General features: G+C 52.4%; 9 protein-coding genes and 1 non-coding gene across 10 annotated transcripts; 3 read left to right on the top strand and 7 right to left on the bottom strand.

Moving 5' to 3' along the window:
- Positions 1-1,053: 1,053 nt before the first annotated feature.
- PV08_03644 (uncharacterized protein) lies at positions 1,054-2,784 on the top strand (the record flags this gene model as incomplete). The annotated part of the gene is made up of 1 exon (XM_016377995.1): positions 1,054-2,784. The coding sequence occupies one exon, from the start codon at positions 1,054-1,056 to the stop codon at positions 2,782-2,784; it is 1,731 nt and encodes a 576-aa protein (XP_016239565.1).
- A 1,965-nt stretch (positions 2,785-4,749) lies between these two features.
- Positions 4,750-5,846, bottom strand: PV08_03643 (uncharacterized protein; the record flags this gene model as incomplete). The annotated part of the gene is made up of 3 exons (XM_016377994.1): positions 4,750-5,035; positions 5,289-5,425; positions 5,481-5,846. The coding sequence occupies 3 exons, from the start codon at positions 5,844-5,846 to the stop codon at positions 4,750-4,752; spliced, it is 789 nt and encodes a 262-aa protein (XP_016239564.1).
- Positions 5,847-7,343: 1,497 nt separating this feature from the next.
- Positions 7,344-8,222, top strand: PV08_03642 (uncharacterized protein; the record flags this gene model as incomplete). Its single annotated transcript, XM_016377993.1, has 2 exons — positions 7,344-7,884; positions 8,005-8,222. The coding sequence occupies 2 exons, from the start codon at positions 7,344-7,346 to the stop codon at positions 8,220-8,222; spliced, it is 759 nt and encodes a 252-aa protein (XP_016239563.1).
- Positions 8,223-8,709: 487 nt separating this feature from the next.
- PV08_03641 (uncharacterized protein) lies at positions 8,710-9,429 on the bottom strand (the record flags this gene model as incomplete). The annotated part of the gene is made up of 1 exon (XM_016377992.1): positions 8,710-9,429. The coding sequence occupies one exon, from the start codon at positions 9,427-9,429 to the stop codon at positions 8,710-8,712; it is 720 nt and encodes a 239-aa protein (XP_016239562.1).
- A 2,321-nt stretch (positions 9,430-11,750) lies between these two features.
- On the bottom strand, positions 11,751-13,453 carry PV08_03640 (uncharacterized protein; the record flags this gene model as incomplete). The annotated part of the gene is made up of 2 exons (XM_016377991.1): positions 11,751-12,840; positions 12,942-13,453. The coding sequence occupies 2 exons, from the start codon at positions 13,451-13,453 to the stop codon at positions 11,751-11,753; spliced, it is 1,602 nt and encodes a 533-aa protein (XP_016239561.1).
- An 881-nt stretch (positions 13,454-14,334) lies between these two features.
- PV08_03639 (uncharacterized protein) lies at positions 14,335-16,305 on the bottom strand (the record flags this gene model as incomplete). Its single annotated transcript, XM_016377990.1, has 1 exon — positions 14,335-16,305. One exon carries the CDS (start codon positions 16,303-16,305, stop codon positions 14,335-14,337), a length of 1,971 nt encoding a protein of 656 aa, XP_016239560.1.
- Positions 16,306-16,902: 597 nt separating this feature from the next.
- Positions 16,903-18,680, bottom strand: PV08_03638 (uncharacterized protein; the record flags this gene model as incomplete). Its single annotated transcript, XM_016377989.1, has 2 exons — positions 16,903-18,040; positions 18,127-18,680. 2 exons carry the CDS (start codon positions 18,678-18,680, stop codon positions 16,903-16,905), a joined length of 1,692 nt encoding a protein of 563 aa, XP_016239559.1.
- Positions 18,681-21,466: 2,786 nt separating this feature from the next.
- PV08_03637 lies at positions 21,467-21,550 on the top strand. Its single transcript has one exon. It is a non-coding gene; the product is annotated as a tRNA-Trp (tRNA).
- A 1,437-nt stretch (positions 21,551-22,987) lies between these two features.
- Positions 22,988-25,255, bottom strand: PV08_03636 (uncharacterized protein; the record flags this gene model as incomplete). Its single annotated transcript, XM_016377988.1, has 3 exons — positions 22,988-24,158; positions 24,212-24,456; positions 24,761-25,255. The coding sequence occupies 3 exons, from the start codon at positions 25,253-25,255 to the stop codon at positions 22,988-22,990; spliced, it is 1,911 nt and encodes a 636-aa protein (XP_016239558.1).
- Positions 25,256-25,957: 702 nt separating this feature from the next.
- On the bottom strand, positions 25,958-26,564 carry PV08_03635 (uncharacterized protein; the record flags this gene model as incomplete). The annotated part of the gene is made up of 2 exons (XM_016377987.1): positions 25,958-26,286; positions 26,336-26,564. The coding sequence occupies 2 exons, from the start codon at positions 26,562-26,564 to the stop codon at positions 25,958-25,960; spliced, it is 558 nt and encodes a 185-aa protein (XP_016239557.1).
- Positions 26,565-27,982: the final 1,418 nt, after the last annotated feature.

The raw sequence follows: 27,982 nt of genomic DNA, 5'->3' as shown, positions 1-27,982 counted from the left end.
CTGCGCACTTTTGTTCTCTCCCAATCCCCAAATCCCCCCAATCCCCTTCCTCATCCTCACCCACCCTCTTTTTTGTCTTTCTCGTTTCACATCAAACGTGCATCCTGGCCATCTAATACTATCGCTCTGTTTGGCTGCTGTGTGTCTTGTACCACGGGCATGCCCAGCAGTCCGATCCCTGTCCGTCAGCGCTGGCTTCATTGTCGTAAAGCACTGTCTGACATGCTCGATTCCTTTTGACAACTCTGCAGCTGACCAGGGCCAAAGCCGCCGGGAAGTGCTCGCCTCAAGCCCCGACACGCTCTATGTCCTGTGCAGCGGTCAGAGTTGGATCGATCAGAGCACAAGTAGGTCGACTCAGCTGACGCCTGGGACGAGTAACACGTCTTGCTACTCCCCCACGCTAACGCCTGGCCATGAGAACACCGGCTCCAGAGTCGTGGACGAGCTGCCGTCGACTATCACTACTGCAGGTGCAAGCGCACCAAGTATGCGCCGTGATTGCCTGGGGTTAGGATGAGCAACGAGGAATTCGATTATTTGGCTCTTGCAAGATGTGAACCCTGTGCTTCCTGAGGGGAACGGGTGATGCTACTCACCCAAAGCGTCCCATATGCTGGTATGCGACCTTGCGGCTCAAAATAATCGAACTCTCTAAATAAGTGGACATCCTCGACCCGAACACCGTTTCATAATGCCTGTGCCCGAGATATCACTCTGATGGAGCCTAATCGAAACGACCGGAGGAGATTCGCTGATGGAACTTCGGCAAGTGGTAGTATGGCCGGTGGGACATTCACACAATAGTATATGTTACTAATCGTGAAAAGACCGATATCATGTCGAGACGGAAGACACTAGAGGAGCCGTCCGCAGTAGAACTGCGAACCCGTACGTTGAATCCCCTTCATGAAAGTCTGGAAGATATGTTTCTAACAGCGCAAGGCATACCCCAAGAAACGTGCTGCCGAGCTCGGCTCATCCTGGCCTTCCAAACTCTGCGGATGAGCCATTGACATCAAGATCAATCCAAAGTCGGTATGGAAACAATTCATGTCTTTGGTCTGGCATGAACCTAATCCATTATGCAGCCAGGACGACCGACGTCATGAAACGTCATACTATCCCTCTCCTCCGCAGGATCGCACCTATACGCTGGCAAGAGGTAATGACAGTTCTCGTGCGACAGACCGTTATCACTGGGACTCTAGCCGGAGAGACGCTGGAGAGACTGGGAGTCGAATGACCAACCCATCAAATACTTTCCCTGTTAGGTCGAGAAACTACCCGTACGAAACAGAACGACAGCAGTATGAGGAACTCGCCCCTGAAAATCGTAGCAGTACGCATGGAGAAGCTGCTCGCCGGCGGTACACTTCATCCACCAGGTCGAGTGACGACCGCTCCAAAACGCGGGCGCCATATGACGAGCGACTTAGGGGCGAGGATCTGACCACCGGTTCTAGACAGTCAAGGACCGTCCAGACATCGAACGCCAGCTCGACGACGGATTCTGGAGCGGCAGCATTTGGACTGAGAGGAGATATCTTGGAGTTCGTCAACATCCCACTGGGAAGGTTTGCTTCAATGAGGGATTTCATTGACAGTCACCCCAATATCTTGAGGGCGAACCTCCAAACCCTCTTGGAAGCTGCATCACGGGCCAAAAGTGCTAATAATATCACTGTGGCAAAGCGTTGTATACAGCGAATCGTACTTATTCGGGCCTGTAAAGACGAAGCCTTGGCACGAGATCGTTACTTTCAGAAATTGACTAGGCAAGACTCGAGTGAATTCAAAAAGTTTCACCAGGCCTGTGACCACCTCGAGGAAAGACTTGATTCTGAAACTCAACCCCGACAGGAAACTCAAGCTACAAACACTGGATATCCTGCTTCTGCCCAATACTCTTACCAGACCACAAGGCCTCCCACGTCATTTCCCGCGTCCGCTTCTACGTCCACCCGGCCATCCCTTGACAGATATGATTCACGCAATTCGACACAAGCCTTTCGACAACAGCAAGACACAGTCGATGATATGGAAGATCCGGAAGACCCGGAAGATCCAGGATCGAATGATAGACTTCCTCAAACGACGGGCACTTTCTATTCCATGCGGCCCGATACCAATCCCACACAGCGAGAAAGAGGGTTGTCGGTACGGCGAAGGCAGAATCAGTACCCCCCTACGGCAGACGGTGGAAGAAATGCGCAGTTTCGTACTGACAACACAGCCGACGCAGAGCCGGGCACAAGCAGGCTGGATTCCAGATATAAACTGCGTACGGGCCGTGATTGTCGTTCGTTTTTCGTTGCTGGAAGAGTGATCTCGATCATTCATTATTCTAGCATGGGGGCTCAATCTCCATCAAGCCAGACGCCCATACTTGACCAGTATGGCGACCCTATTCACAGCGGTCCACGACGAATGATCATCGTTCAACCGCGTCAAGGATACTCTGTGTGCGTCCCAATCAGTTCTCATGGCCGGAGAGGGATCGGCAGCAAGAAACTTAATCAGCGTGAACAGCAAGCCCACGCCATTGTTTATCCTGAAGGCACAGAAGTCCCATCTTCCCTAGATGGCGAGCCGGAATTTGAAAAACAACCAATTGCTGTCCGCTTGTGTGGAGATCAGACACTGAACCAATTTAGCCGTATTCATTTCGGGAAATACCATACAGTCGAACATAACGTCAAAGTTATGGATGTTGGCCGTGTATCCAAGGAATCGATGCCTGCCTTTGACGCATATTGCAGGCAGGAGCTTCTCAGAGGATGAGTCGCGACAGCACTGTATCATACGTGTCGGTTACCCACTCTATCCGACCTCCCCGAGGTTTCATATATCATATGACCTCTTCACGTTTGCCTGGCTTCAGCCTGGCTGATATTCTACTGGGTATTAAATGCACGACTTCAGTACCTTACTGTTATGCACACGGAGCCACGTTGCACGTCGACTAGTTGAGCCTGCTGGCATCCCTGGGTACACCAACGGCATCACAAAAGCTGCAGACCGCCTCGCAGCTTTGGCCTACCCGGCGGATTACGTTAGGTTCTCTAGCTCCCGGACGTGCAGCTTCGCGCTGGCAGATCGGTCTTGTGCGTGTAAGTCGGGAATTCAGCTTCGGGATTTTCATTCGGTTCTCCTGTTTTGGTGCTTCGGTGGTACACGACCGCCCTTTTTTCTCTTTGACAAATTTGGAACTTTTTTTTTGTGAATTTCTACTTGCCGGTTCCCTTGGGGCACTGGTGTCAAGCAGGGCTCTTGCGTGACAGATCCTTTTTGTGGAGTGAATGTCTATGCTATGGCGATTTTGTTTCCGACGTATCACGACTCACGATGGGGTATACTCGTGTGCAATTTGCATCATGGACAAGTATGCCCTGTCGAGAAATGACGACTTGACGACCCCTTTTCATATCTTTTTCAACGTCTATCATGATGTAGCATTTGGAAATACGAATTTGGATTCATCCGGGATTTTTAGGTGGCCATCCGACAATTTTGAAGCTCACCGTCTTTTTCTCCCACTCCCACCCTTTCCCTCTCGTATTCCAACTTAGTGGAGCCGCAAGATGGCAGCTGCTCTGGTCAAGGCCGTACGGAGGACCACAGCCAAGGATCTCGATTTTCGGAAGAGAGCAAGCGTTGGGAAGTCGAACACGAAGAAGGTTTCGGTTGAGACCGCACTCTCGCACTCTACGGGGCCTGAGCGACAGTAGTAGTAGTAGTAGCTAGTAGGTATAGGTACCGGTAATGCGGAGGAGGCAGACGGGCATTCTCAAAGGAAACGAATCCATCGGTGCCGGGAAGTCACCCAGGTAATGGTGGCTCGTCATTCGGTTTAGTCCCACTACCAAAGTAACCTCCTTTGTAAGCGAGGCGACGACGCGAGGCAGGACAAGGCAAGGCAAGGCAGGGCGATTAGTGTACGTATCCTTTTCCTACCTCGTACTCACTACCACGGATAGGTAGGTAGGTACCACTGTGCCATGTACGGTTCTGTCCAGCAGGTGGTTGTGAATTACGGCGTTGAATATCCACTTCCAATTGAGACCAGTTAAGTATCTACCCTCACCTGTGTATTCCGTACGATCTCCCCAGTCTTCGCTTTCGTGTATGCTACCTACCTACCTACCTACCTACCTACCTACCTACCGAATGTACGTATTTACCTGCTCAGTGCCTGTGTGGTGTTTGAATCAACGAACCCTGTCCGTATGCGCAGTTTCATTTCGTTTCCTTTCGTTTCCTTTTCTTTTGTTTATCTCCAGTTCATAACTTTCGTGATTTCGTCAAACTTACCCAAGTACAGAGCAAACCCCAACCCGATCAAATGAAAGAACGACGTGTGTAACGGACTCGAAAGACCGTGATCGACCCTCTTGTCCAGTTCGACCGGTTTCCCGAAATACGAACAAAACCCCGTCTCCATCAAGTGTCGTCACTCGGCAAGGAGGGGATGTGCATCTTGCCGAGACCCTCGCCACTCCGTACCCATTAGACTTTATAAAAGATGCAGTCACATTGTCCATCTCCCTCCCCTAGACAGACGCCTTGCTGTTTACGACTCGGGGGTCACTACCATGACACGTTGTGACAGACCCCGGCATTGTCTGAAAACAGCCTCATTAGAAACCCGGCGAATCCGTGGAACAAAGATACCCTGTTGCCTCCTGCGGCAGTTATGTTTGTGAAACTTGAATAATGACATGGCTCCTCAGCGGTGTAGGAACCCTTTTACAACATGTCGTCTTTGAGGTCGCTCTGGGCGTCGCCTTCGCCTCCTAGTTCGCGAACCTCGGCTGTGTCCCAGCAGAAACCGGTCAGGTCCAGCGTCCAGCCTTGGAACTGCTCTTCGAGATATTCAATCGTAAGCGGCTTTGGCCACGATTTGAAGGTCGATTCTGACGTCGGGTCCTTGAGCATGGAGTCGTAGGACTTGAACGATACGCGGTGATGGGAGATGTTGTGCCAGGAATCGTCCATGTCGATGTGGAGCTGAGATCCGGAAAACAGCTCAAACCTGAAGGTGGATCCGTGGTCAGCCAGGTAAACAGAGAATGGGCTTATTGCATGCAGCATTGCCAAAGCCCAAACACGAAATAAGGAATGAAATCCGATGACCCGGAGGGTTTGCGGGACAAAAGAATGCGGACAATGTACACTTTATGACCTTGAACGGAAATCCAATCCAGGCCCAGGAGTGTGCATGTACCGTTGGTATGTTGCCATGGAAGGGAGCCATGGCATTGCAGGATGAGATGGCCAAAACTTACCCTATGTACACTCCGTTGTTGGTGCTGCCCAAGCTGATGATTGTGGCGCCAGGTGAAGTCTTGACCAGGTAGTAGATCTCACAATAAGGGATCAGGTCCTGGTGGTTGGGATACTTTGGGAAAAACGGGAACTTGAGCTATGAGCAGGGGTGATGGTCAGTTGGTGACTGTCACTTCGGTTGCTGCGCTTACAAAATGAAGATCCCTTCCTTTGTTTTCTTCAGCCTTCACTTCCCAGAAGTGTCGCAAGACAATCTGGTCAGTCCGTGAGAGGTTGCCGATGGTGTTGGACGGGAGGGTCGACATTTGATACTGAGCTGGAGGTCGATTCGCAAAGTCAAAGCTTGAATTGGTGTTGGCTGACACGGGTCGAGAATGGTGAGAGCCTTGGTGAGAACCCTGGTGAGAACCCTGATGAGATCCAGCCGTGGTTCCATTTGGCATCATCGGAGCGTGAGTGAGTGGAGGAGTGAATGATGTTGGCGGCGACTGAGGAGATTCGCGATTGTGGATGGAGTTGCTGCGAGAGAAACGGCGCATGTTGAACAGAGATGGCATGGTAGAAAGGGAAGAAAGGAGGAAGAAGACTTCCCGAGAAACGAAGAACAAACAGCTTTACTAGTCAACTCAAGGGAAGAAGAAGCTGGCGAGATGAAACACACGGAGTTGGCATCAAATGAGAAAAAAGACGGTGGCAGGTCGAGTGAAGGTGAGTGAACTCGATCGACGTCGATAAGGTCGATAAGGACAATCGGGTATAGCTTACGGACTCCGTCAATGCAGGCCCATCACTTGGCGCCACTAAGTTAGGTAGTTAGCCCAGTTAGGCGGGGTGATGGCCCCCATGGTAGGCTCGGGGAAGGCCATCCCGCCTGGCGCCCGCCTAAGCCCGTCGCTGGAGAATGCCCATGGCGGCCCCTATAGCCTATAGGCTGTCGGTGACTCGCTGGTACTCAGTACTCAGTACATACTTGTTGGTGGGAGGCTGTACGGAGGACCATAGACCGTAGGAACCTACGCACGGTGGGCTACAGGTTGCGTAGAGGCACCAGGCTCACTAGGCCAGATTTCTCCCGACTCTACTCTGCCACTGACACTCTGTTCTCGTCGCCTATGAACATCAGTGTGATTCACACAGATTTACTACTTTGTATGCTATCTGAGACCAGTTCCGGAGTACCATCTACGGAGTGCATACATTGATACATCGCCAACGCACCATGCATCGCCGACATTGTGGCCTTATTTACCAACGTCACATCATGTCGGATCTCCCGTTTAGTCCAATGCTTTACGTGAAAACTCGATCGTCAAAACTCCCAGGAAGTGCAGAAACAAGGCATGTACCTTGGCAATTCTTGTATGAGTGAGACACTGCCCGAGGTCTTGGATTTGCAGCGAAACGTCGGTGGTGACTTGACATCAGAACGCGAGATCAATGGTGGTCTCTAGGGTGTTGGTACCTCTGACACTCTAGCAAACGGACAAGCAGCCGTTTTTTTGGCAACCTCCCACAATGTACATGTCGTTTCCCTTTGATCCCGACTCTACATGGAAACGGAATGGAGAGACAGACGCAACTTCAGGTGTGGTCACCACGGTTATCCTTCTTTCAGACGGATTTCCCAATCAAGCATGTCGGACTGACTTTTGACCGCACGCTCTGCAAGTGGACTCTTGGTTGTGTTGTCCACTAGAGCTTCCCGAGCCTCGAGTTCTTCCTGAGATGCTCGCTAGCTCACGGGAAAACCAGCGCGTGCTCCACCATCGGCCAGTCAGCGAGCACGCGGCTGAGCTTTGGTCCGTGAGAAATGGTGCAGCCTGGAAATTGCCGACCACGAAATTGAGAACACCAAAGCCACGACGAATTACCATTCCACTTCGCCGGCCGAGATACATCTGATGCAAAGTGTGAACTTCACTGCACAGCTGCCAGCTTGTATAAAGGCGCCGTTATAAAACCATAGACAGCATGCCTCAATCCGAAGGCAATACTACACTCTGCGACACATCAGTCCATTTGAAATCAGCCATCAGATCTCTGTCCACCACAACATGACTTCAGCGGCAAAGGCAACCTCCTTGCGCGTCGGTATGCTTCTGGTACCACCCGTACAGCTGCTTGACGCCTCTCCCATCGACTTGTTCGGCATGCTGTCACCTGAATATCTCAAAGCATGCGGACTACCTCAACCACTGTTAGACCTGGCCATCCCTGTATCGCTTCATTACATCAGTCAATCCGGCCCAAATTCGTACGCATCAATGACCTCAGACGCCACTTTGCCCGTCACCGATTCTCTCACGTCGCCTGGAGTACAGCCGGGACAACTAGACGTCTTGCTCATCCCAGGCCCAGATCCAAGTCTCGTCCCAGATGCTGCTGTCGTCGATTTTATCCGTGCGCATCAGAAGAAGGGAACGACCGACTTCCTCGTCATCTGCACCGGGAGTTTTCCCGCTGGCTATGCCGGATTATTGGACGGGAAGAAAGTGACGGGCCCGAGGGGGCTAGTCCCCAAGCTGAAACAAAAGTTCCCAGCAGCGAACTTTGTTGATCGAAGGTGGGAAAGAGACGGACGACTTTGGACTTCCGGTGAGTTAGTTACGGCAGAGACTCTACCTTTCCTCCCTCTCGTCATCTATCTACATATCGACATACGTCCTCTACTGAAGTGGGGTTCTTGCCATGCTAACCATCTTCGTTGCATTCAAGGGGGAATAACCAATGGTCTTGACCTTACGGCTGCGTACCTCCATCACAAAGTCCAAAAGGAGCTTGCGGACCTGGTCTGTGCGATGGCAGATGTCGGTGACCGGTCCCAAGACTACGAGTCAGGCAAGGCAGGAAATACGCTATGGTGGATTTGGCTCGTACTGCGATCACTGGTCAAGAGCAAACCCAAGTCTAACCAGGGCAAGAAAGAGACCTGAGGAGCACGAGAATGGGAGATTGTATGAATCTTGGATTGCACTTTCAGATTGTGTCTGTCTTCGCATCGGAGTCTGTGTTGCGTATTGTCCTTGTCTTTCTTCGACTCGACTCTTAAAAGCCCCCCGTTGCGACTGCAGTTCCTTGGATCTTATCTGATGCCGATGAATCAAATACCGTTCGTGAATGGTGAAAACCATCCCTCCGCCTCCCGACAGATAGTTTCTCTCTCCCTCACTGCCCAACCTTTCTAGGACTTACGGCCACACAGCCAACCTCGAACGATGAAGTCACCTGCCGGGTTCGCCCTCAAGGACTCGCCTCTTCGTTCGGCCATACGCCGTACTGACCTCACGATCACCTGTATTGAAGCTTTCCCGACGAAGAAGAGCCCCCCCTCCCCCCAAAAAAACCGCCTTCGGTGGCTGAAAGAAATCCGAGCGACAAGCAGAAAGTCCCAGGGAACATTTAATTCACTTGCCATTTCTCCTACCACAAACACTGCACCTCGGAGGCTCGAATGCGGACCTGATCTATCTGATCTGAGGCCACGTCATGCTTGTTCTGCAGGTGTCGAGACACATACGTCACGCCGAGCGCGGTGTACTCGCACAAGTAGCAGGAATATCTCTTCGGTGGCGGTCTGGGTCTTTTCCTGCCGTTGCCACTGTCCTGGGTTTCGTTGTCGGAGTCGCGTTGCGTTCGTTTCAAAGATCCAGTCTGTGGTTGATGGTTGGCAGCCCCTGCAGGCGGTGGTCTCATGTTGGCCACGGCGACAGTTCTGTTGTCCTTGCTCCCCGCAGGTTGATTCTCACTTGTGTTATCCGAACCCACCACCAACCCGGGTAGGGAGGACATGGTAAGGCTTGGGTTCACGGTGAGGTTTGGATTCTCACTTCGTGGAAACTCGACCATCGGTCCGTATCGAAGCGCCAGCAAACCGTGGTATGCGTCGACTTCCCTGGGAGTGTACTGTCTCCATCGGCCCGCCGGTCCTGCAAAGGTACCTCCAAGAGGGTGCTGCACCGGTCTTGGTTGAGTTGGCAGACTCACCGCCTGTGCTCCTCCAAGGGTATCTTGTTGACTGATTCCACCATCTTGTTGACGCTGTCTAGAAGCAGGATTTTGGCCCTGCCTCTGTCCAAGTGGCGGCTGCGCGGCGTTGGTTCGACGTTTCTTAATGTTCGGTGTGCTTCCTTGATCTACCATTTTGCTGATTCGGTCTCGGATTGGACTTGGTCTGTGACGGATATCGGAATGATTCTTGTGCAAGTTTTCGGGTTTCCTCCAGGAGGCGAACTCGAATATCACTTTCGTAGCTGCCCTCGAGGACGGTCGCACCGCAAGCAATCAACTCGATTCTTCAAATTGATGGTAAGTTTGAGATTGATTTTGATGGTTGATGTCAGGTTGGTGGATGGTGTGTTGTTGAATCTGTTCTCAACTTCGCAGGGAAATGAACTTGTCTCTCGGTGAGAACGGGAAACCAGCTTGAGTCTGCAGGCTTTTGCCAGAGGAAGACTAGCCATGGGCAAATCTCAATCATCAACAGTGAATGAGAAATCCCATTGTGAGTTGAGAAGGATGACAATATTTTTCAGCGCTGCTATTCACCATTGTCCATTGCTGTTCAAGGGTACTCATTCACAAGAGACGCAGGATCGCCAGTTGTTGGTGACAAGCGTGGTAAACCAAAGGTTTGACATCAGAGGCTTCCAGGGAATGCGAGGACAAGTGTCCGCGGCGTGTCCAGTATCCATGATTGATCAGCCAGTCATGGTGATGTTGAATAACGCAATACAATCATCGAGGTCGAAGAACGACCGCAAAGACCGCTCATGTTCAACACGTTCAGGCAAGTCGATCGTTGTGCCTCGCATCATGCTGCGATGAAACCACTTTGGAGCTGGATCTTGTCCGGATGACACCTGAGTCGCAGGGTCGTCGTCCGAAATTGGAGGAAATCACCTCGAGTGATATCGCGTGTTGGTCAACCGGTTGTTGGGGTTTTGACACTTTCTTTGAGCCGTCACAACCCAACCAAGGATTGATCCGTCGTCCTCCCGCTCGAGAGATTTGCAACAAAGATTGAGGACTTTCTTTGTCTTCCACAGACCAACTTCGAGCTGATCGATGGTCCTCCCGCTCGAGAGATCTGCGATTTGCAACAAAGGTCGGGGGTCACTTCTTTAGATCTTTTCAGACCAACTTCGAGCTGAGCGGTCGTTTTCTGGCTTGAGAGGTCGCCTAGGGATGACCCCGGAAGAGTCGGCCCCGACGAACTTCACAAACCAGCTACCATGAAAGCGCACCCGACCCCCTTCGTCTCACACCTCCGCCCTGGCCGAGCTGGGAGGGTGGAGGAGTGTCGACGATGTGGAAAAAAGACTTTGATATGTCAGTTTGGTCAACGACAAGTTGGGAGACGACGACGGATGAAAGACTTACGAGGTGAAATGGATCTTCAGGACCAGGACCAACATCGGGCGACCGACAACTGTTGAGAGCAACCGCGGCCAATCTGTGAAATAACCCGGCTCGGGAACCGAAACTGTCTGATGTCAGCGTGGTGACGACGAGATGACGAGATGACGCGACAAGGACAGAGTTCATACACATACACACATGCATGCACGGATCAGAGGCTTTGTCGTGGCCTGTGATCAACAAAGACACAACGTCGCCAAGGGGTGCTCACGAGCTGGCCACAAGTGAGCACCCCCTTACGATGCGTTTGTTGTGAGGATGGCCCAGAGCCGTTGAGTTGATATATATAATGGTGGTGGTGGTGGTGGTGGTGAGAGAGAAAGACGCTGGGATCTGGAGGCGAAAGAAGGCGGGTGTTTATATGTTTTGTCGACGCGACACTGGTGAGGCGAACGTTGTCGCGAATTCAATCCATCCACACCGCCTTCCCAATCATGGCACGCAGCAAAAGGCAGCGTGATTCTATACACTTGTTTACCACGGTGAAGCTGCACTGCTGAACTTGGCTTTACGACTACACCCCACGGACTGCTCGTGCAGGCAGCAGTGAGGTTTGTAACGCCCAGGTGAGTGGGTGAGATCAAAGTCACGACTTCACGTCAATCAACCAAGGAAGCGAGCAAGCAGGCGAGGTACGGAAACTGTACTGCACTGTAATGCTTTGTATTGTATCGTTCTCAATTGACAGGAGTCCCATACGATAAGGAATCCGGTCATCCCATCCCTTCCCATCTGGTCACTGTCGGTTGGGTGAGAGGTCACGCTACTTAAATGGTGTCTGTGGTATGTGACCACACCTGGAGCGAGATACTCGATGCATATGCCTCAACCATTGCACAGCAACGATCTGTCTCACGACATGAAATTTGGTGGAAGTGGAGGTGACATGTGGTACATGCAGGCATTCATCCCACTTTGTGCTCCTGTTCGCCCTATCCCTGAGAATGAAAAGGGTAAACAAGACGGCAGCAAAGCCTCGGTATGCAACCTCCTTACCTTTAACACACCTCTCTCAAACCTCTTGAGTACTGCAAGACCTTTCCTCACACACCTCTCTCGGAACAAAACTTCTGAACCTCCTTGTCCAACTTTTCTCTCTGCATTATAGCATTTCCCATAATTTCCTTGACTGCATCTACCTCGGGACCCAGACTTTGCATCATCGCAGCGTCACCGCCAACTTCTTGACCCTCATCACCTTCAACGATACTCCTCAACCCACTTTCATCGTACACTGACTCCATGAGATCCATCACCGCAAAGAGTTGATTAGGTAACCAGGTGACGATGGGACTTCCACCGGTGGCAGTCGGATGTGGGGTTCGCTTGATGATGTACTCCCTCGCAAACATCCAGTGACGCCAGCGGAAACTGCGGACATGGTCCAGGAGTTTGAGGTATAGGGTAGTAAGAAGAATAGCAGGGCTCTGGACAGAACCAGAGGAAGACGAATCCTTCTGGTTGTCGACATCAGTACTACCACCACGACAACAATACTTTCTGACTCCAACTTCGCCACTCTTGCTCATGACCCAGGCCAAAAACTCCCGGTGCGGCTTGGGCCGGTACTGTCGAAAGTCCTTGAGGATGTCCGTGAGCGGGTTGGTCGGCATGGGGATTTCCAAGAGGTGGTCGAGCAGCGGGATGATGCTGTCGTTGGCGCCGGACTCGCCCCGGAAGTAGAGCGGCTTCGAGTCGCCGTACCTTGTGCCCTGGTAGATGACGCCGTTGGGGAACATGGACTGCGACGTGATGCCGAAGATGAAGGTGCGGTACGAGATGTAATCCTTGGGCAGCGAGTGCGACCACATCTGCTCCATGTGCTCTTCGATGCGCTTCATGGCCGCCAACATGGTCCGAAACGCCGAGATGGCGGCGTCAGTGTCGGACGGGCGCTGCTCTATCGTGCTCAAGAGGTCGGTTGCCCCTTGGATCAGGGGTCCGGTCTCCTGCACCATGTGGACGTGGGTCAGGATGAAGCCGGCCTCGGAACTCTTGGGGTCCAAGCCATGCTCGAATGCCCGGATCAGTCGCAGGTTCTCGTACAGGCCGGCGCCCAAGTTGGGATTGACGAGGTGATAATTGTACAAGGCGTACGACGCGGCGTAGGACATGAAGGGTGGAATATCAAGGCTAATGGGGAAGAAACACATCAGTATGTTAGTTAGGTTTTCGTATCTCTTACACACGCACACACACACACACACAAACAGCAAATATTGTCGGGGTCTTACATATCAGCCGCTTTAACAAGTGGTGCCGCGATGCACCTAGGCAGAACAGGTCTACCGAGTCCGTACCCGGCGTTGTTATCCTTGGACCAGGTTTCCCAGCACGGTTCCAGCAGGTACGCACTGGCGAGAAAGCTGTAGTCGCGGAAGAGAGCTGTGACGGCCTCGAGGTCGTACGCGGATTCGTCGTCTGCGGCGCGTAATTTTAAATCGTCAATGTGCGACGTGAGGTCTGGTAACTTCCCGGAGTCGATCAGAGGGCCGAGCTGGAACTTGGCCACGAGACCAGGAGTGCCGTCGGCCTTCACTATGGGCATTTCGTCCAGGATTTCGGACATCGCGTCGAACTGTGCTGGCAGTCGGCGGAGTGGAGGGCGACATGGTAGGAACCCCGTCGTCGTCGTGATGGTGAAGGGGTCGGTGGATGCAGGGATCTCCTCGGCGCTGGAATTGAGGTGAGGGAATAACCTTGTCAACGGAGGCAGCGGCGGCGCGTCTGCAAGGTAAGAAGACATGATGAAAGGGGCGTACAGGTCCCACTAGCACCACTGCTGCTAAAAAGAAGAGATTTTGTCAATGAAAGATTTCGCAACGACGTGCCAAGTTCGCCTTTCGTAACTTGGGGCGGTGTATCTAGACCAGGGCAAGAAGAAGTCTCTCAGCTGGATCTGGGGGCACAGCGTCCATATATACATCATGGCCGGTTCTAATTCCGGCCTCATGCCCTCATCAAATGGGTCCGCGAGATAGGAGAAAAGCGACACGGTGAGCGGGGTTATTGAATCAACAATCATCCCAAACAATATTGTTCCCTTGCCATCTGGTCAAATGACACTGGTATGCGTCTCCAATCTTGGTTACTGGAATTCTTCTTGTTAACACCTAGTTCAAGGAGCAGACAGCCTTGTCTTGGCACGTGATTCAGCATTGCACCGACATCACAGTAGCGGGGGCCATGGAACGATGAACTTAGATGGTCCGAATACCGCCAGGAGTACCATGTTGCTTGTTGTAGTCGTTGCCCTCAATTATGTGGCGATATTGTCAAATCCAAGAAATTGATTCTCGCAGCAGCATCGTGTTAGCGAGTTGTCGACCCCCCAATACGCAGATTGCTTCAAAATTTTGCAGAAGAGATTGTGAAAGGAGACATGGAGAAGCCCACCCTGCCCCTCGTCGGCCGTTTTATTGTTGAGTAATGAGAATCTTTATCGTGCGCCAGACACAAACGGTCGCTTCGTTGTGATTGCTCTGGCCGGAATATCAGCGCGAGCTTAGAGCCTGACACGTGACTGGCGGATCTGGGCACGGCAGGACTTGATTGGTTGAGGCCGGAACATTCCGGCCTCGATCGAGTCACTATCATTGGCAGCAGAAGAACCGTAGCAGATCATACTCATGCCAGTTCAAACGACATCAACGCTGGTTCTGGGCCCAGTATGTCCGCTGGTCTGAGACCGTGGATGGAGCATTCGCCGATAAAAATGCATCGATGATAAGACCCTTCTGCATCTTTAGGCGACGGGGTCATAGGCGTGGAATTGCGAAGCACATTCGACAGCCTCCCACTTCGCTGAGGCTGCCGCCAATCCGGAGGGTCAGGCTCGCTTAATGGACGGAGGATGTACAGCACGCGGCCCCCGTTCAGAGCACAAACCCAGTCTCCTGCTTCTGCCATTGATGAAGTCCGAATGGGCTGGCATCGGGGATCACTATTGAGCGACCGCGAAATGAGCCTGTGGGAATACGTTTGAGCCGTATCTGACGAGAACTTCTGAAACAGAGATCCACGTGTCTGTGTCGCCAGGGAAGACAGTGGTCGAGCGAACTCGCCTTCCCCCGCCTGGTCGATCGTCTTGCCCAACGAGCTCAGTGCTGAAGGATCAGCCACGAAGAAGGTACTGGGCCAAGATGCTGTACGGGTAACGACACAGCCTAAGCGAATCCCACGAACAGCCAGGTGTTGGTGCAAGACGGATGCAGGGTTGTCGTGACGACGGCGGAGTGTGAATTCATACACGGGGGATTCTTGGGAGGGGTCTTTGGGTGTGGCATCCCCGAAAGTCTCCTCGTCGAAAGCTGCTTCGGGGCCGAGATCATGTTGTTCAGTTAGTATCAGGGGCCGCAGTGGCAATTGCTGTCTCCAGTCAGGCAACCATGATGGCCAACCGCTGGGATGCGTATTCCCCTTGTACACCCCCGCGGCACTCAAGATGGCCAGATCATTTTCCTTTTCGAGGCAGTCTCGCATCGCAGCCAGGTAGAGTTCATAGATATGGTCGTGATGGTGCCTATCCATGTCGTCGCGACTCGTCGAACGACGTATGTCCAATGAGCAAACCAGGCCTGGCATCAATCCCAAAAGTGCGTAGACGGCGTCTTCGGGTTTCGTGCTCAGCCTGGGCCTCGTGACCATCAGTAGGTTGCTCAATCTCAAGTTTCCTTTGCCCAATTCACTTCGGACGTCCATGATACTCTCAAAGAATCCCTGTGAATCATACAAGATGCTAGTGCTGCGGAGTTTTGAGGCGTAATGAAAATACCACAAGGTGAGATCGCTCCACGCCATCTCCAAATCACCAGAGCATATGATTGCCGCTTTGGCGAGTATGATCTCCTGAAAGGTCCATTTGCGATGAAACCAGACGTGTTGAAATATTGAGAGCACACTCCTCAGGCCAGGTGGCGTCTCGTGGCGTCTGTTCGTCGGCCGTTTTGGCGTCAGACTGTTGAGGCTGGATGTTGACGAAGCGAGACTCTCCCGTGACGACGATGCCCGCTTCGAGTATTTGGAGACGGAAGAAGCGGAGTTGCTGCTTGATCTGCGCGACCCGGAAGGCCTTTGTGGTGTTGCTGTTTGCGACGAGGGCGACAAAAAGTCAGAGCGCACCAGACTCGAGCTGACTGTCGTCTCCTGGAGGACATTCCATGCCCTTGTCATTTTCCTGTCGTGTCTACCAAGCCAGACGATTACACGACTGGCTGACGAGTAGATGGTGCCCATCAAGCAGACTTGCTTCATGACCTCCTCATGAGAGGCCTGATTGATCCCGAGCTGATCTACCCACAGTCGCCTCCAAGAGTCTGCGTAACGGAGATGGAGAAGCGCCGAATGAAGAGATTCCGTGACGGGGAACTCGAATCCGTTGCAAGATATTGAAGTCGACCGGGTCGTATCTCCCCACACGTATGACAGGGCTTCATACTGGCTGCTCTGCGGCGAAGGGATCACCTGCAGCTCGCAGACGATAGGGCTTCCCCTGGATCCGGGCTCGATGAGCAATGTGCGAATCTCGGTCGACTGCAAGGTACTGTACACGTCTTGGGGGGATGCGTCGCTGTCAAGAATGAACCCTCGGTCGTCCATTTTGTGTCTCACTCGATCCTCGATGGCTCAATGTTCTGCCCCCATTGGCTGGATGCGCACCAACTGCTCTGCGGCTCCTTTACTTTGGCAGAGAGTGTTGACTTCCCCGCGCAGATAAGGAAAGTTGAAGACGCGAACAATCATGTCGAAAATTCAAAAGCTCTCCAGCTGATATCAGATGACTTCCAAAGGGTGAGCTGAAGACTTTGGCCCCCAAATTAATGGACGCTGGGCATGCAGGATTTCTCGTATCGTGCAACATTTGCGGGGTGGGCTGAGCTTTAGTTGATTGACACGGATCGCGCGGAGGATGCGAAGTGTTGAACTTAGAAGATACAGCAGACTTCACGTGTCTCCTCTACCGTAATGAATTTCACATACAAGACAAGACATGATACTCTCTGACTTAGATTTGATTTGTTTTCACTTTTTCCCTGAGCAATCCTTCTTTCGTTTTTTAAAGACGTCTCATTTCTTCAAGATTATGCACGGGTTATCTACAAGATGCAATTTCATAGATGACTGCGACGCTACTGAATTCGCTATCCAGGGACTGATTGGTATGCTCGTGGCCTAGGTACCAGCGATAGTACGCCATCAATAGGACTTTTTGACCTTCCAGCCTGCGCCCATCACCCTTGCGGCCAGAAACATCGCCAGTGCCGCAGTGTAAGCGCACCCGGTAAACACGATCAAACCCCAGTATTTGCCATGGGCCTTGGCCACCAGCTGACCCGCAATGGGGATACCGGTCAACGATCCAAACGACACAACTGTATAGCAGGTTGCGTAATACCGTCCGTAGTTCTCCACTTTGCATAGTTGGCCGACACAGACGGGCGTCAGGGAGATGCCAGACCCGGACGCAAAGCCAAAGAGCAAGGCATACACAACGACGACCGGCACGGATCCGTTGGCGGGTAGCCACAGCGCCAACGTCGTGACGAGGCACAGGGTGATGGTGATGATCATCGAATTGAATCTGCCGATCTTGTCGGCCACGAAGCCCGGAAAGTACCGGCCGAAGCAGGACCCGACGTTCAGGATGGCGAGTATCTGGTACGAGAAGTCCGTCGACGTCCCGTAACTCAACATGTAGCTGCTGAGGTAGGTCAGCGGGACGAAGATGCCCCACTCGATGAAGAAGGTGCCGACCGTGGTCAAGGCGAAGACGGGGTCCCTGAAGATGCGGACGTCCGGGAGAATGTTCTCTTTGGTGGCCTTGCGAGGAGGCAGCCGCGCTTTGATGAACAGGTTTGCAAAGATGAGCAGGACCAGATCGATGAGGGCGACGACGCGCGTCGACCACGCCCACCCGATCTTCGGGAAGAGGGACTGCAACATTAGCGGGAAGATGATACCCCCCAACGAGCCGCCCGCGGCAGCCAGCCCTGTAGCCTGGCCACGCTTCCGGAGGAAGAAATGCCCCACGGACGCGATCGCCGGGGTGAAGATGAGCGAAGTGCCCATGCCGCCCATGACGCCCAGCGTGATCAAGAAGTGCCAGTACGCGTGACACGCGCCGAGGATCAATATGGCGGCCACGAGCAATACCGAGCCCGCGAGCACCAGGTAGCGGGGACCTTTGGCGTCGAAGATGGGTCCGATCTGGATGCCGAAGAAGAACGACAGGAAGGCGTAGATGCCAAAGATCCACCCGATCGTGCTCTCCGAGTAGTCGCGGAGTTGATGCGTCGATAGATACGCCTGGTACGTACCGAGAGTGTTCATCACCCTATTCGAGGTCGTCAGCAAGGTTTGGTTGTCCACCAGTCGCGCGCCATCTCATCGATATGGCGGGGCGACTACAGATTTACTTACCCAAGGGCAGCCACCAACCCGCAAAACGAACCAAAGACGCACAGCCAGGCCTCTCGCCCTCCTTCGGGGTATGTATTGCCATAGGCATCGGTCGACTGCCGACTCGCGTTTGCAAGGTTACTTGGGACGTCTCTCAAAGTCGACGTACCGCTCCCTTCCGAAGGGCGTCGGTGGTGTGCCGAAGATCGCGCCGATCCATGACGGTCCATCGGCGGTAGGCTGTCGCACAGATTGTACGGCGCGAATGGGGCGGCGGCGACTGAAGACAGGGCCGTGTTCTGTCTACTTCCCAGACCGGGTCGTCGAAGATCCTGACGCTCCGACGTCTGATTCGAACACTCCGTGGCGCCGCAGTCATCCTGACCGTCGTCCTGCTCGCCGCATTCAAGCGCCTTTTCGTTCTCGTTCCATGACGGTGTTTTCTCGTCGCCTCGACCCTGAGGGTGCTCGGGTCTAGCGTCTGGGTGATGAGATGTCGTGTGTCGGCTTTCTTCCTGGCCTGTTTCGCGCAGGGGAGTTCCGTGGGATGGTTTCTCGGTCGGGTCAAAAGTCATGGAATCAAAGGATCAAATATCCGATTCAGCCACGCGAGTTTCGCTTTCTTGACGTAGCAGCGTTGCTCAACGTCCTCACTTCAAATGGTTGTAAGGGAGGATGCTATGTGCAGAGTTCTGGGTTGTTGAGAGGATCTCTGTATGTATATATAGCATGTACCATGTGAACTCTTGTCGAAGCGGCGCGAAAAGGCTAAAAAAGGTCATATGTATAAACGAAAAAAAGGAAAAAGAAACACAGGATGCCCGTACAAGGAAAGCATGTCGAATCTTGAGCCCCCCTCCCCCATCCTCGTACATCAAAAAAAGGTGGAAACCATTACCACTGCACTTTTGGAACCTCTATTGATTGGTACTGTACGGAGTACTCAACCAAAAATTCTCCCCGCGTACAAAGTCCCTCCAGCGAGCGCGGCGAAGTCCGTCCACCCCCATTCATTTCCAGTACGAGAATGTGGGAGCAAAACCGAGCAGAAAACTCGGATACTTCGTACGTTGGAGAAATACCTCACGTCACTAACTAACTGCATGTAACTAGTTAGTCATAACAAGAGCGGGCTACCTTTTCTCGAATCGTGAGACTCGGGTACTTACTTCTCAGCGACCTCTTTCCAGCAAGTTTGACCTGTCTGCTACGATATCACGATATGTGTGCCATTGTTCCTCTTGGAGGCCCCTATGAGGATGCGTATTGCCCCAAATATTAGCCTTAGCTTTTTCGGGCGTCTGAGTGGGCTCACAGATGAACAATTCCCCCCCTGTTGGCCAACCGTGGTCAAGGCATAGTGCTCAGTTGTCTTAATCGATAGCTCCCGTTCTTGAAGTTTGCCGAAACAACGTCATCAACATCCTGGCGAATGGGCTTGGACGAGTCCATAGGCCCTGCGAGTTTTGATATGCCACTGGAGGAATACCAGCACGAACCAATAGAAGTAACTTCATGTCTTCTCTAAACACGGCGGGCATTGCTTGCTCTACAGCTACTTGCCGCAGTTGGTCCGAGAAATGATAGAGTTTGTCCCGGTATGTTGAAACGGAATGTTGATGGGTGACCGCATATGACTGTATCTGTCTGGCCCATACTCTGACCTACGTCGTTGTTGTTGTAACGTAGCCACGTTCTGACGCCGTACAGAGAATGAAATGCCCTCCCAGTGAATAACCAACCCACACCTCACTACCCCGAGCGCGAACGCGAACGCGGCCAAAGTGGTACAAACGCGTCTTCACTTCACACCTTTCCGACGGTGCTAGACATATTTAATCCGTGGATTTCCTGTCAACAATTCCACCATGGGAGACTTGCTATGGGTCTGCTGGCGCAGCTGGTACAGATCAGGATTCCTCTCTCCAGGTTCGGTGGTTTGGTGGGAAGGGGCCCCTAACCCAGGATCGGTGCATAGCGAGATAAGTTGACCTCAAGAGGAATCTTTCCACGGTCCGGGAGGGGGCTACAGCCAAATTCTCACTTCAAGTGTTTGCTCTTTTTTTTTTTTCTTTTCCGAATTTGGCAGCACTATACTGGGTAGTATCGCAGGAACAAGATATCATCTTGGCTAAGGGAAGAGGTCTTATCGAATAAGACGTGGATCTTTCGGTTACCGAGATTGTTAGATATCATGAACGCGGAAATTTCCCGTAGTTCCTTGACGGTCAACGAGAAAGAGCGCATATAGTACCGCATAGCTGTTGTTCTTCTTCGATCTGTTTGGTCCTCGAGGCATTCTTGCAAACGAAACAAGGCCGTCAGATCCTGATCAGATAGTCGCAAAGGGTCCTCGAGGAGTTTCCTTATCTTCCCCAGGGTCGGGACACTCGTTGGAGGAACGAGGACAGCAGTGCAGGTGAGAGGAACCTTGACTTAATGAGTTGTTTTGCCAGCCGTTCCTCGAGTACATGAAATAGTTCAATGAGCATAGGGACTGCGTCTTGGCCAACAATTGATTCAGTAGCACAATAGCGCTGGAGGCTGGCTATCTGAGTCGAGTTGATGTTAGACGACAGGCTAGAAGAGGGAACCTGTAGTCGCGAGATGAATTGACGAGTTTGACCTCGATGCTCTGTAACTGGGGTGTCGATTCCTGATAGATAGTATAAGTTTAAGCTGAAACAATTTATCTAACGGGCTATTTCCCAACTTTGCAACTTGTGCAACCCCTCAGCACGAGTAGAGGAGACGGACAAGTTGCAACAGAAAGCATGCCAAGAGAGTCAAAGTCCAAAGCGATATAGCATGCTGCCAAGAGAACTCAGGAGGTTTGCAAAATGTTATGGTACTATTGTGCCGCAAAGCTCCTCACGGAAGGAAACTTCTCTCCCTACACCTCCCCACAGGTAGGAGGACTTCATGCAGGGTTTATTTCCGTTGTGTTATCATTCTCGGTGGCTGTTACGGTGGGAAGAGAAACGAATTGACTAGGTACTTGGGAAGTATAGACAATCAAGGAATGAGTGATCGTTATAGGGCGGTTCCTAGTGGCCCCAGATAAAGCTCTATTATGGAACCACATTTGTACTCCGTACGTCACCGCAATTCCACGAAAGTCGGTAAAATAATCTGAGAGCGACATTAGATGTCCAGTGCGGCAGCTTTAGGATACTTTCACAGAATAGGCCTCGCAGATCAGGCTTCGTAGACAAAGGTCAGAGTGATTATGAGACTAAAAGGTACACAGGTACTTTTCATTTCTACTAGTGTAGAGCCATCGATAAAGAGGGTCTTATATGTTACCTTATGTACCAAAGTGGTGGAATTTTCTTCAAAACAGGCGTGCAAATGCCTTCTCGGGGGGCTGGCGCAACGGTAGCGCGTTCGACTCCAGTAACGGAAAGTTATCGAAAGGTTATCTGTTCAAATCAGGTGTCCCTCACAAATTTTTTGCCTTGACTCGATACCGCAACCAATCTACAGGCTTTTTTTTTCAGCCTCGCGTCTCTGTCATAGCGTTTTGTCATGAAGGTTCTTCCACGAAAACCTTAGGTGTATCTCTCGGCCCGCGGCCAGAGCACTGCGGTTTGGTCTTGGCATGTTTCTTAACTAAAGTGTATCTAGAATATACCCTGGAAAATTTGGGCTGAGACTTTGAAATTCCATCTCTAATTTCTATGAAAATCTTCCAAATATCTATATCTACTACTCTTTAATAGGTTCCAAGTGATCTTATAAAATTGAGATGGATCAAGTTACCTGAGGTTGAGAAGCAATTGTCTCTAACTAGAAGTGCCCACGTCATAGCCACTTTCCCACATACATATATTTACATTAGGACCACGACGCAGCATGTTTGGCCACGGGGGAGACAGGATGTGTTGATGGTGACTGTGCACACAGGTCGAACTAAGAACTCCCTGGACCACGCTCATGAGTCGCCAGGTTCAAGTCCAACCCAAGTCATTTGATTTTCGTTAGGATTTTAATGTCGGTGCCTCATCATCGCGTTCCCACGGTCATCGCACTGAGACTGATACTACTGCCTACAGGTGGTGTATAGCCGCGATCTAACTTAGGGGGCAAAGGGGTTTTTCACTCCTTCCGATCCGCCCCGCTTCAGGGCCTCAACGTCGCATCTTTATTTCCACGGGGAGCTCCAGAAGCGCTCAGTGCCTCCCCTACTAAATAAACCTCATCAGGGGACTCAATCAGGAGACATCGCCTACCATGGCCAACCGGTAGGTACCAGTGTTACCTACCAGCATATCTGAGGCGTTCGTATCCCGCTCCCTCGGAACGTCGTCGACCAGGCGCACCCCTCCTTGAGAGAGGAGGCGTGTGTGCTTGCTTCAATCGAAAGGTACCTACCTGGTAGTACCTGGTAGGTAGTACTTACTATACGCCGGTATCCGGTATCTCGGTATCAGAGACCTGATTATCTTGGGTTACCTTGGGCTCACTAAATTGTGACGGAACGAAAGACTGAATTCGCATCTTTCTTGTCCACAGTACCACAGAAGCGCAATACCGTGCATGTCATCACGGTTGCGTACAACCCTCGTACAGCGAACCTCTGCTTTTACAATGTGCAGTACCTGAAACGGTAAGAGAACAATCACAAGAGGCAAGAAAACCAATACCTTAATGATACTTTCCAAGCTCGTTCACGTCATTCATCTAGACTCATCAAATCCATCCTGGAAATCAGTACAACCGTGCGCTGTGTACAATCATATGATGCAAGGAAAAGCGCTCATGATACCTGGCCAATATTTTGGCACAATCTAGGACTCACTCTCTGACTAAAGTGAGGACCACTTGAGAGTGCAACACCACAGGACCTACAGCCAAAAACCCCTCACCCCCTCAGTCATGGCTATCTTGCGGAAACTTCTTCTCTCAACTTCGAGGGAGCCGCATTGCCACCCAGCTTGTTCCTTCTGCCCAACAAAGTCGAGTTGTCGAGGCTCAATTCAAACGGCTGCTTGTTTCTCCGGCCAACGTCCCGCTTGGCGGCAGCTGCAACGGCAGCGCTGTGCTGACCATAGCCTCTCTCTTGTTGCTGGGGTTGTTGATTCCGAGCAGGTGCCACCGCCGCAGCCCGAGCTTGAGCTGCTGCGGATGGTTGATTACCCAAATTCGTCGATCGCATCTTCGCTTCCATACTTGAAACATCTGTTGGCTGTTGTGCCTTGGGAACCTTGCTCGACACCTCCTCTTCATAGTCATCGTCTTCATCAAAATCGTCCTCATTCAGAGGGTTCAAACCCCCAGGCATACCGGCACCACGATATCCCTGCTTGAAGTTCTTTCGTCTCTTGGCTTCCTCCTCCTGCCTGTGCACAGCATAACCAACGTCAAACACTTCTCGCAAGTTGACAGCACCAGGGGATCGGAAATCGGCTCGTTTTCCAGGCGTTCCTGGGGTTCCGATACCGTAGATGTCTGCAGGAAGGTTGCCGGCCTGACCCCATTCCTTTTGCCTCACTGCAAGTGGAGTGGCGAGAGGAGGAGCATCGGCTGCAGCATACGTTGGTTCCTGCACATTTCTGATCCAAGGATGGGCCAAGAACTGTTCGATGGTGAATCGTTTATCAGGGTTGACGGTGAGCAGATGAGAAACTAAATCTTGTGCCGACTTGGAAATGTCATCCCACCATGGAGAAAGGAAGGTATATTGCCCGCGAGCCACCTTTTCGGTCAAGACCTGGATGGACTCATCGTAGAAAGGAGGGAAACCGCAGAGTAGGGTGTAAAGGACACAGCCAAGTGCCCACATGTCCACCGATTTGCTGTATCGTTCGTCTTTGACGATTTCCGGGGCGGTATACCCGACCGTTCCACAAGGCGTCATGGTTTGAGAATCCCAGATGACCTTGGACAGACCAAAATCGGCGATTTTGATCTGACCAATGCCACCGGCACCAACGCCAGGAATAAATTCACCTTCGTCCGCCTTGTCTTCGTCATCCGGACCTCTCGGCTTCGGATTTCGAGTGGGGACGAAGGGGACAGGGTAAAACAGTAAGTTTTCTGGTTTGATATCACTCCAAGGAGGTTAGCCGGGGCACTCTTTGACGGCGACAGGGGTGAATCATACCGATGGACCACACCACATTCTTCATGCAAGTACAGCAGTGCTTTTGCGACTTGGGTAATGACATGACGGCTCAGGTCCTCGCTGAAATATGTCAAACGAACGATTTGATGGAACAACTCGCCTCCAGGGCACAGCTCCAGGACGATATAGTAGTATTGTCTCGACTCAAAAAACTCAACCAGTTGGACAATGTTGGGATGATCAAGTTGTCGCATGATCTGGACCTCTTTCAAAATATTTGCTCGCTATTACAGAAGTCAGTACATGTATGTGGAGAGGAGGTATGGTTCGCAGAGGCAGGGAGGATCAGGTTCGAATACGCGGGAGGACGAAGGGGGCAAAGGTAGGAGTCGAAAAGCGCACCTCCACGCCCTTTGGTTGCTTCTTGAAGTTCGGATGCAGGTGTGCGTCGCCCTAGGGGTCAGAAAGTTGGTTGTGTTTTCGAGACAGAGCATGAGGGTGGGTGGGGATGCGGAAAGAGGTGCAGAGCGGAAATCAGAGAAAGGGACATTGGGGGCTTGTCTGGAGGTACCGAGACTCCGAGCATACCTGATTCGAGTTCATTTCGAACTTTCGCACCACCTTGATGGCAACTTCGTCGTGTGTCTGGGTATCTCTGGCCTTGTAAACGTTGCTGAAGGCACCGTCGCCCATCTTTTCGATCAGGATGTATCTTTCTAGGCCGGGATATTTGGGCATCTGTCCGGCCCTCTCCCTCTCTTCGGCAACGATGGCTTCGATATCTGACTTGTTGACCTTTTGCTGTTTGCCTTGCTGGTTGGCCGCCGCAGCTCCAGCTTGCGCAGCGACATTTCGATTGTCGACGGCAGCGGCAGAGTACTCGCCAGGATGCGGCTGCTGCTGATGCTGTTGGTGCTGGTGATGCCTCTGCACGCCAGCAGGTTCCGATACGCCATGGTGATATTTCTGCGGTTGAGCGTGGACGTTGGAGACGTTGGTGGTCGGTTGATCGCGGGGTGGCTCAGCCACGCGGGCCTGCTTGCCATGACGTATGAAGTTCTTGAGGTTCTGGATGGTACTCATGTTTAGTGACGTTCAGATAATATGACAAGAGATGTCGACGACGAGGCAGACACCGGGAGCGTCGCAGAACAAAGAGAGGCCGGTGGGATGACAAATGGAGGAGGAGAGAGGGAGGAATGATAGCTGAGAGAGACGGTCGGACGGTGGAAAATGCGCAGACACGAAAGTTAAGGTTGGACTGCAGTTTCTGGGAAGGCGCGGAAACGCAGGGACTGTCGAGTGGTCCAGATCTCGCCAGGCGATGATGAATAAGCGACGGCGCAGGTGGAGGTCGGATGAGTGTGCAGGATTAGTGGGAGCTGCTGTTTTGGGAAGAGAGGGCGTTTGGAGAGGGCGAGGGAGAGGGCGAGGGAGGCTGCAGGAGGAGGAGGAGCAGCAGCAGCAGCAGCAGATCTTATCGAGAAGATGCGGCGGGATGGAACTGGATAAGGCGAGACGAGATGGAATGCGTGAGTGAATGCAGGATGGAGGGGAAAAGAGTAAGGACTCGTAGGATGGTGGATGTTGGATGTTGGATGTTGGGCCATTAACGTTCGGCCAGGTACAATAGTGACAATAAATTCAATTCCCAATAGTGCGAGCCTCAGCGTCAGCGACGAGGGATGATGCTGTTGACGTAGTTCGGTGGGGGGGGGGGGCGATGAGGCCCGAGATTGGGATCGTCTTGGGGCACGAGTCACCAATGGTCACTGGTCACTGCACTTACTCGGCTGCACTGGGCCCTGTTGTAGGCGTGATGGTAGCGATGCCCTGGCTGGGAGGCATCCCCAGAGGCCCCTCCGTGGCGGTCCCCGTAGGCGTCCTCGTAGCGGCCCCGATTGGCGTCGTGATAGGCGTAGTAACCGGGATGCTCGTGGTTGACGCGCCCCCGTTCGCCGCGGTGGCGCCTGAGGCTGTTCCTGGCGGCGCCTGGAGCTGCGGCTGCAGCTGGACCCTGGAATGTGTCGCCGTGTCTGTTGACGTCATGACGGGCAGCTTGAGCCCGGTATTCGTGCTCGCAAGGCCGGGATAGTGCGCCATGATCGCATCGCCTGAATTTCCTCGTCGACGCCGGAGGCGAATAGGTACTCGTACTCGTACTCGCCTCCTGGAGTTCCAGCTCCCAGTCCAGCTCGAGATCGAAATCGAAGTCCACGTTGAATTTGACACTGACGCTGTCCGGGTGAAGCTCGTCGTCGAGGATCATCGGCTCAATCCCCAAGGCGGCGGGCACCTCTTTGTCCTCGTTCCTCCAGAAGTCAAAGTATGACGACCAAGCGTCGGTGGGTGTGGGTGTCGGCGTCGGTACTCGCCATCCAAACCGGGCCATGGTGCTGGCCGTTTGCTGTGTTCTGTTCCGTGCTTTAGGTAAGGTGGTAGGCAATACCGTTTGGTCGTCCAGGGACTGGCAAATAGTGGCGCCAACGTGGTCCGAGGAGTCTGAGACTGTCGATGTAGTGGTAAGAAGCAGTAGAGAGAGCGTGGCAGCAAGAATAGCTGCTTGTGTATTGTATTGTAGGTGGTGGTCCTATTCCACGACAGAATCAAAGGAATGAATGAATATAGCTGGCTCTGTGGACAGTCTGCGTAACACCGAGCGAAGGAGCGCGTCGAACGAGACAACTGATCGTGGTGTGAGGGTTTTCTATACTCCGTACAGCAGAGCCTCCTTTACGACTGACCAGGCTCATCCCAACCCATGTTCATTCCACCTCTTGCGATCGGCTTGCTAAATTCTCCCCAGGCCCGATACAGGCCGGTCGCATCCACACAGGAGCTACAGCAAAGCACAGACAGCATGTCGTAACTCAAAAGAGTGAACCGGCACCCGGCCACAGTTAGTGTGTGTGCCCCTTCAGCCACCCGACGATCGCAGATATCAAAGTCAAGGGGGCGCGACAGATCACCACCAGCATATCCACCTCCATGTCTCTTCCCACCCCCTGGTACTCGGGTCTCGAGGAAGACGTCACCTCGTGACAGGATTGCCATGTACTGTACCAGGAACTTGGAAGTCGACCAACTTTCCCATCCTTTGTGGAGGAGCATCTATCTTCCTCGTGCCGGACTCGCAGAGACAAGGCCTGTCAACCTCACGGGAGACACCCTCGTCTGTCATCCAGCAGCTTGCCAGCCGGCTATCTACATTCTTGTTGTATACGAGTTACGACTCGTGCACAAACTCATAAGAGTGTCTTGAAGCCTATTCTGTGCTACTCTTCACGTACATACGTCCAAGGACAGGGAAACGAAATCCCTCCATGACCATTTCTGCCACCTGGTGCAAAGCCACTGTCCTCAGGACTTCTCCGATGCGACCAGATATGCCAGACTCCACAAGATCCCGGGTACCTGTACGAAGTGCATACCTGATGGTGTCGTGGTGTCGCGTCCTGTCACCAACCCATCACCACCCGCACGCGACGGTGCTAATGATAATCCTTTCTCGATCCCCCAACACACTCCAGATCCCAACTTCGAGTGGCCATCCTAGTAGTGTACTCTATCATGCCGCTATTGTCCACTGGACCTGATCGCCCGATCGTCACCATCAACCTCGTATTCGAACCTGAAACCGGGAGCACTGCTGGCACCAAATGCAGTTGAAGCTTTTGGTGCCTGTAGTTCCGGACCCCAGAATGGGAAAGCTCACGCCACAAAAAGTGCTATTGTAGGCCTCTAGCAGGCATTTCCCGTACCCTGTACAGTAACCGTCTCTGCATGTGGCATTGCATCCAGCGTCGTACA

This window comes from Exophiala spinifera (genome assembly GCF_000836115.1).
Source record: "Exophiala spinifera strain CBS 89968 unplaced genomic scaffold supercont1.2, whole genome shotgun sequence".
NCBI lineage: Eukaryota > Fungi > Ascomycota > Eurotiomycetes > Chaetothyriales > Herpotrichiellaceae > Exophiala > Exophiala spinifera.
Note: the sequence above shows the minus strand (reverse complement) of the source record. Positions and strands in the feature narration are given on the sequence as shown.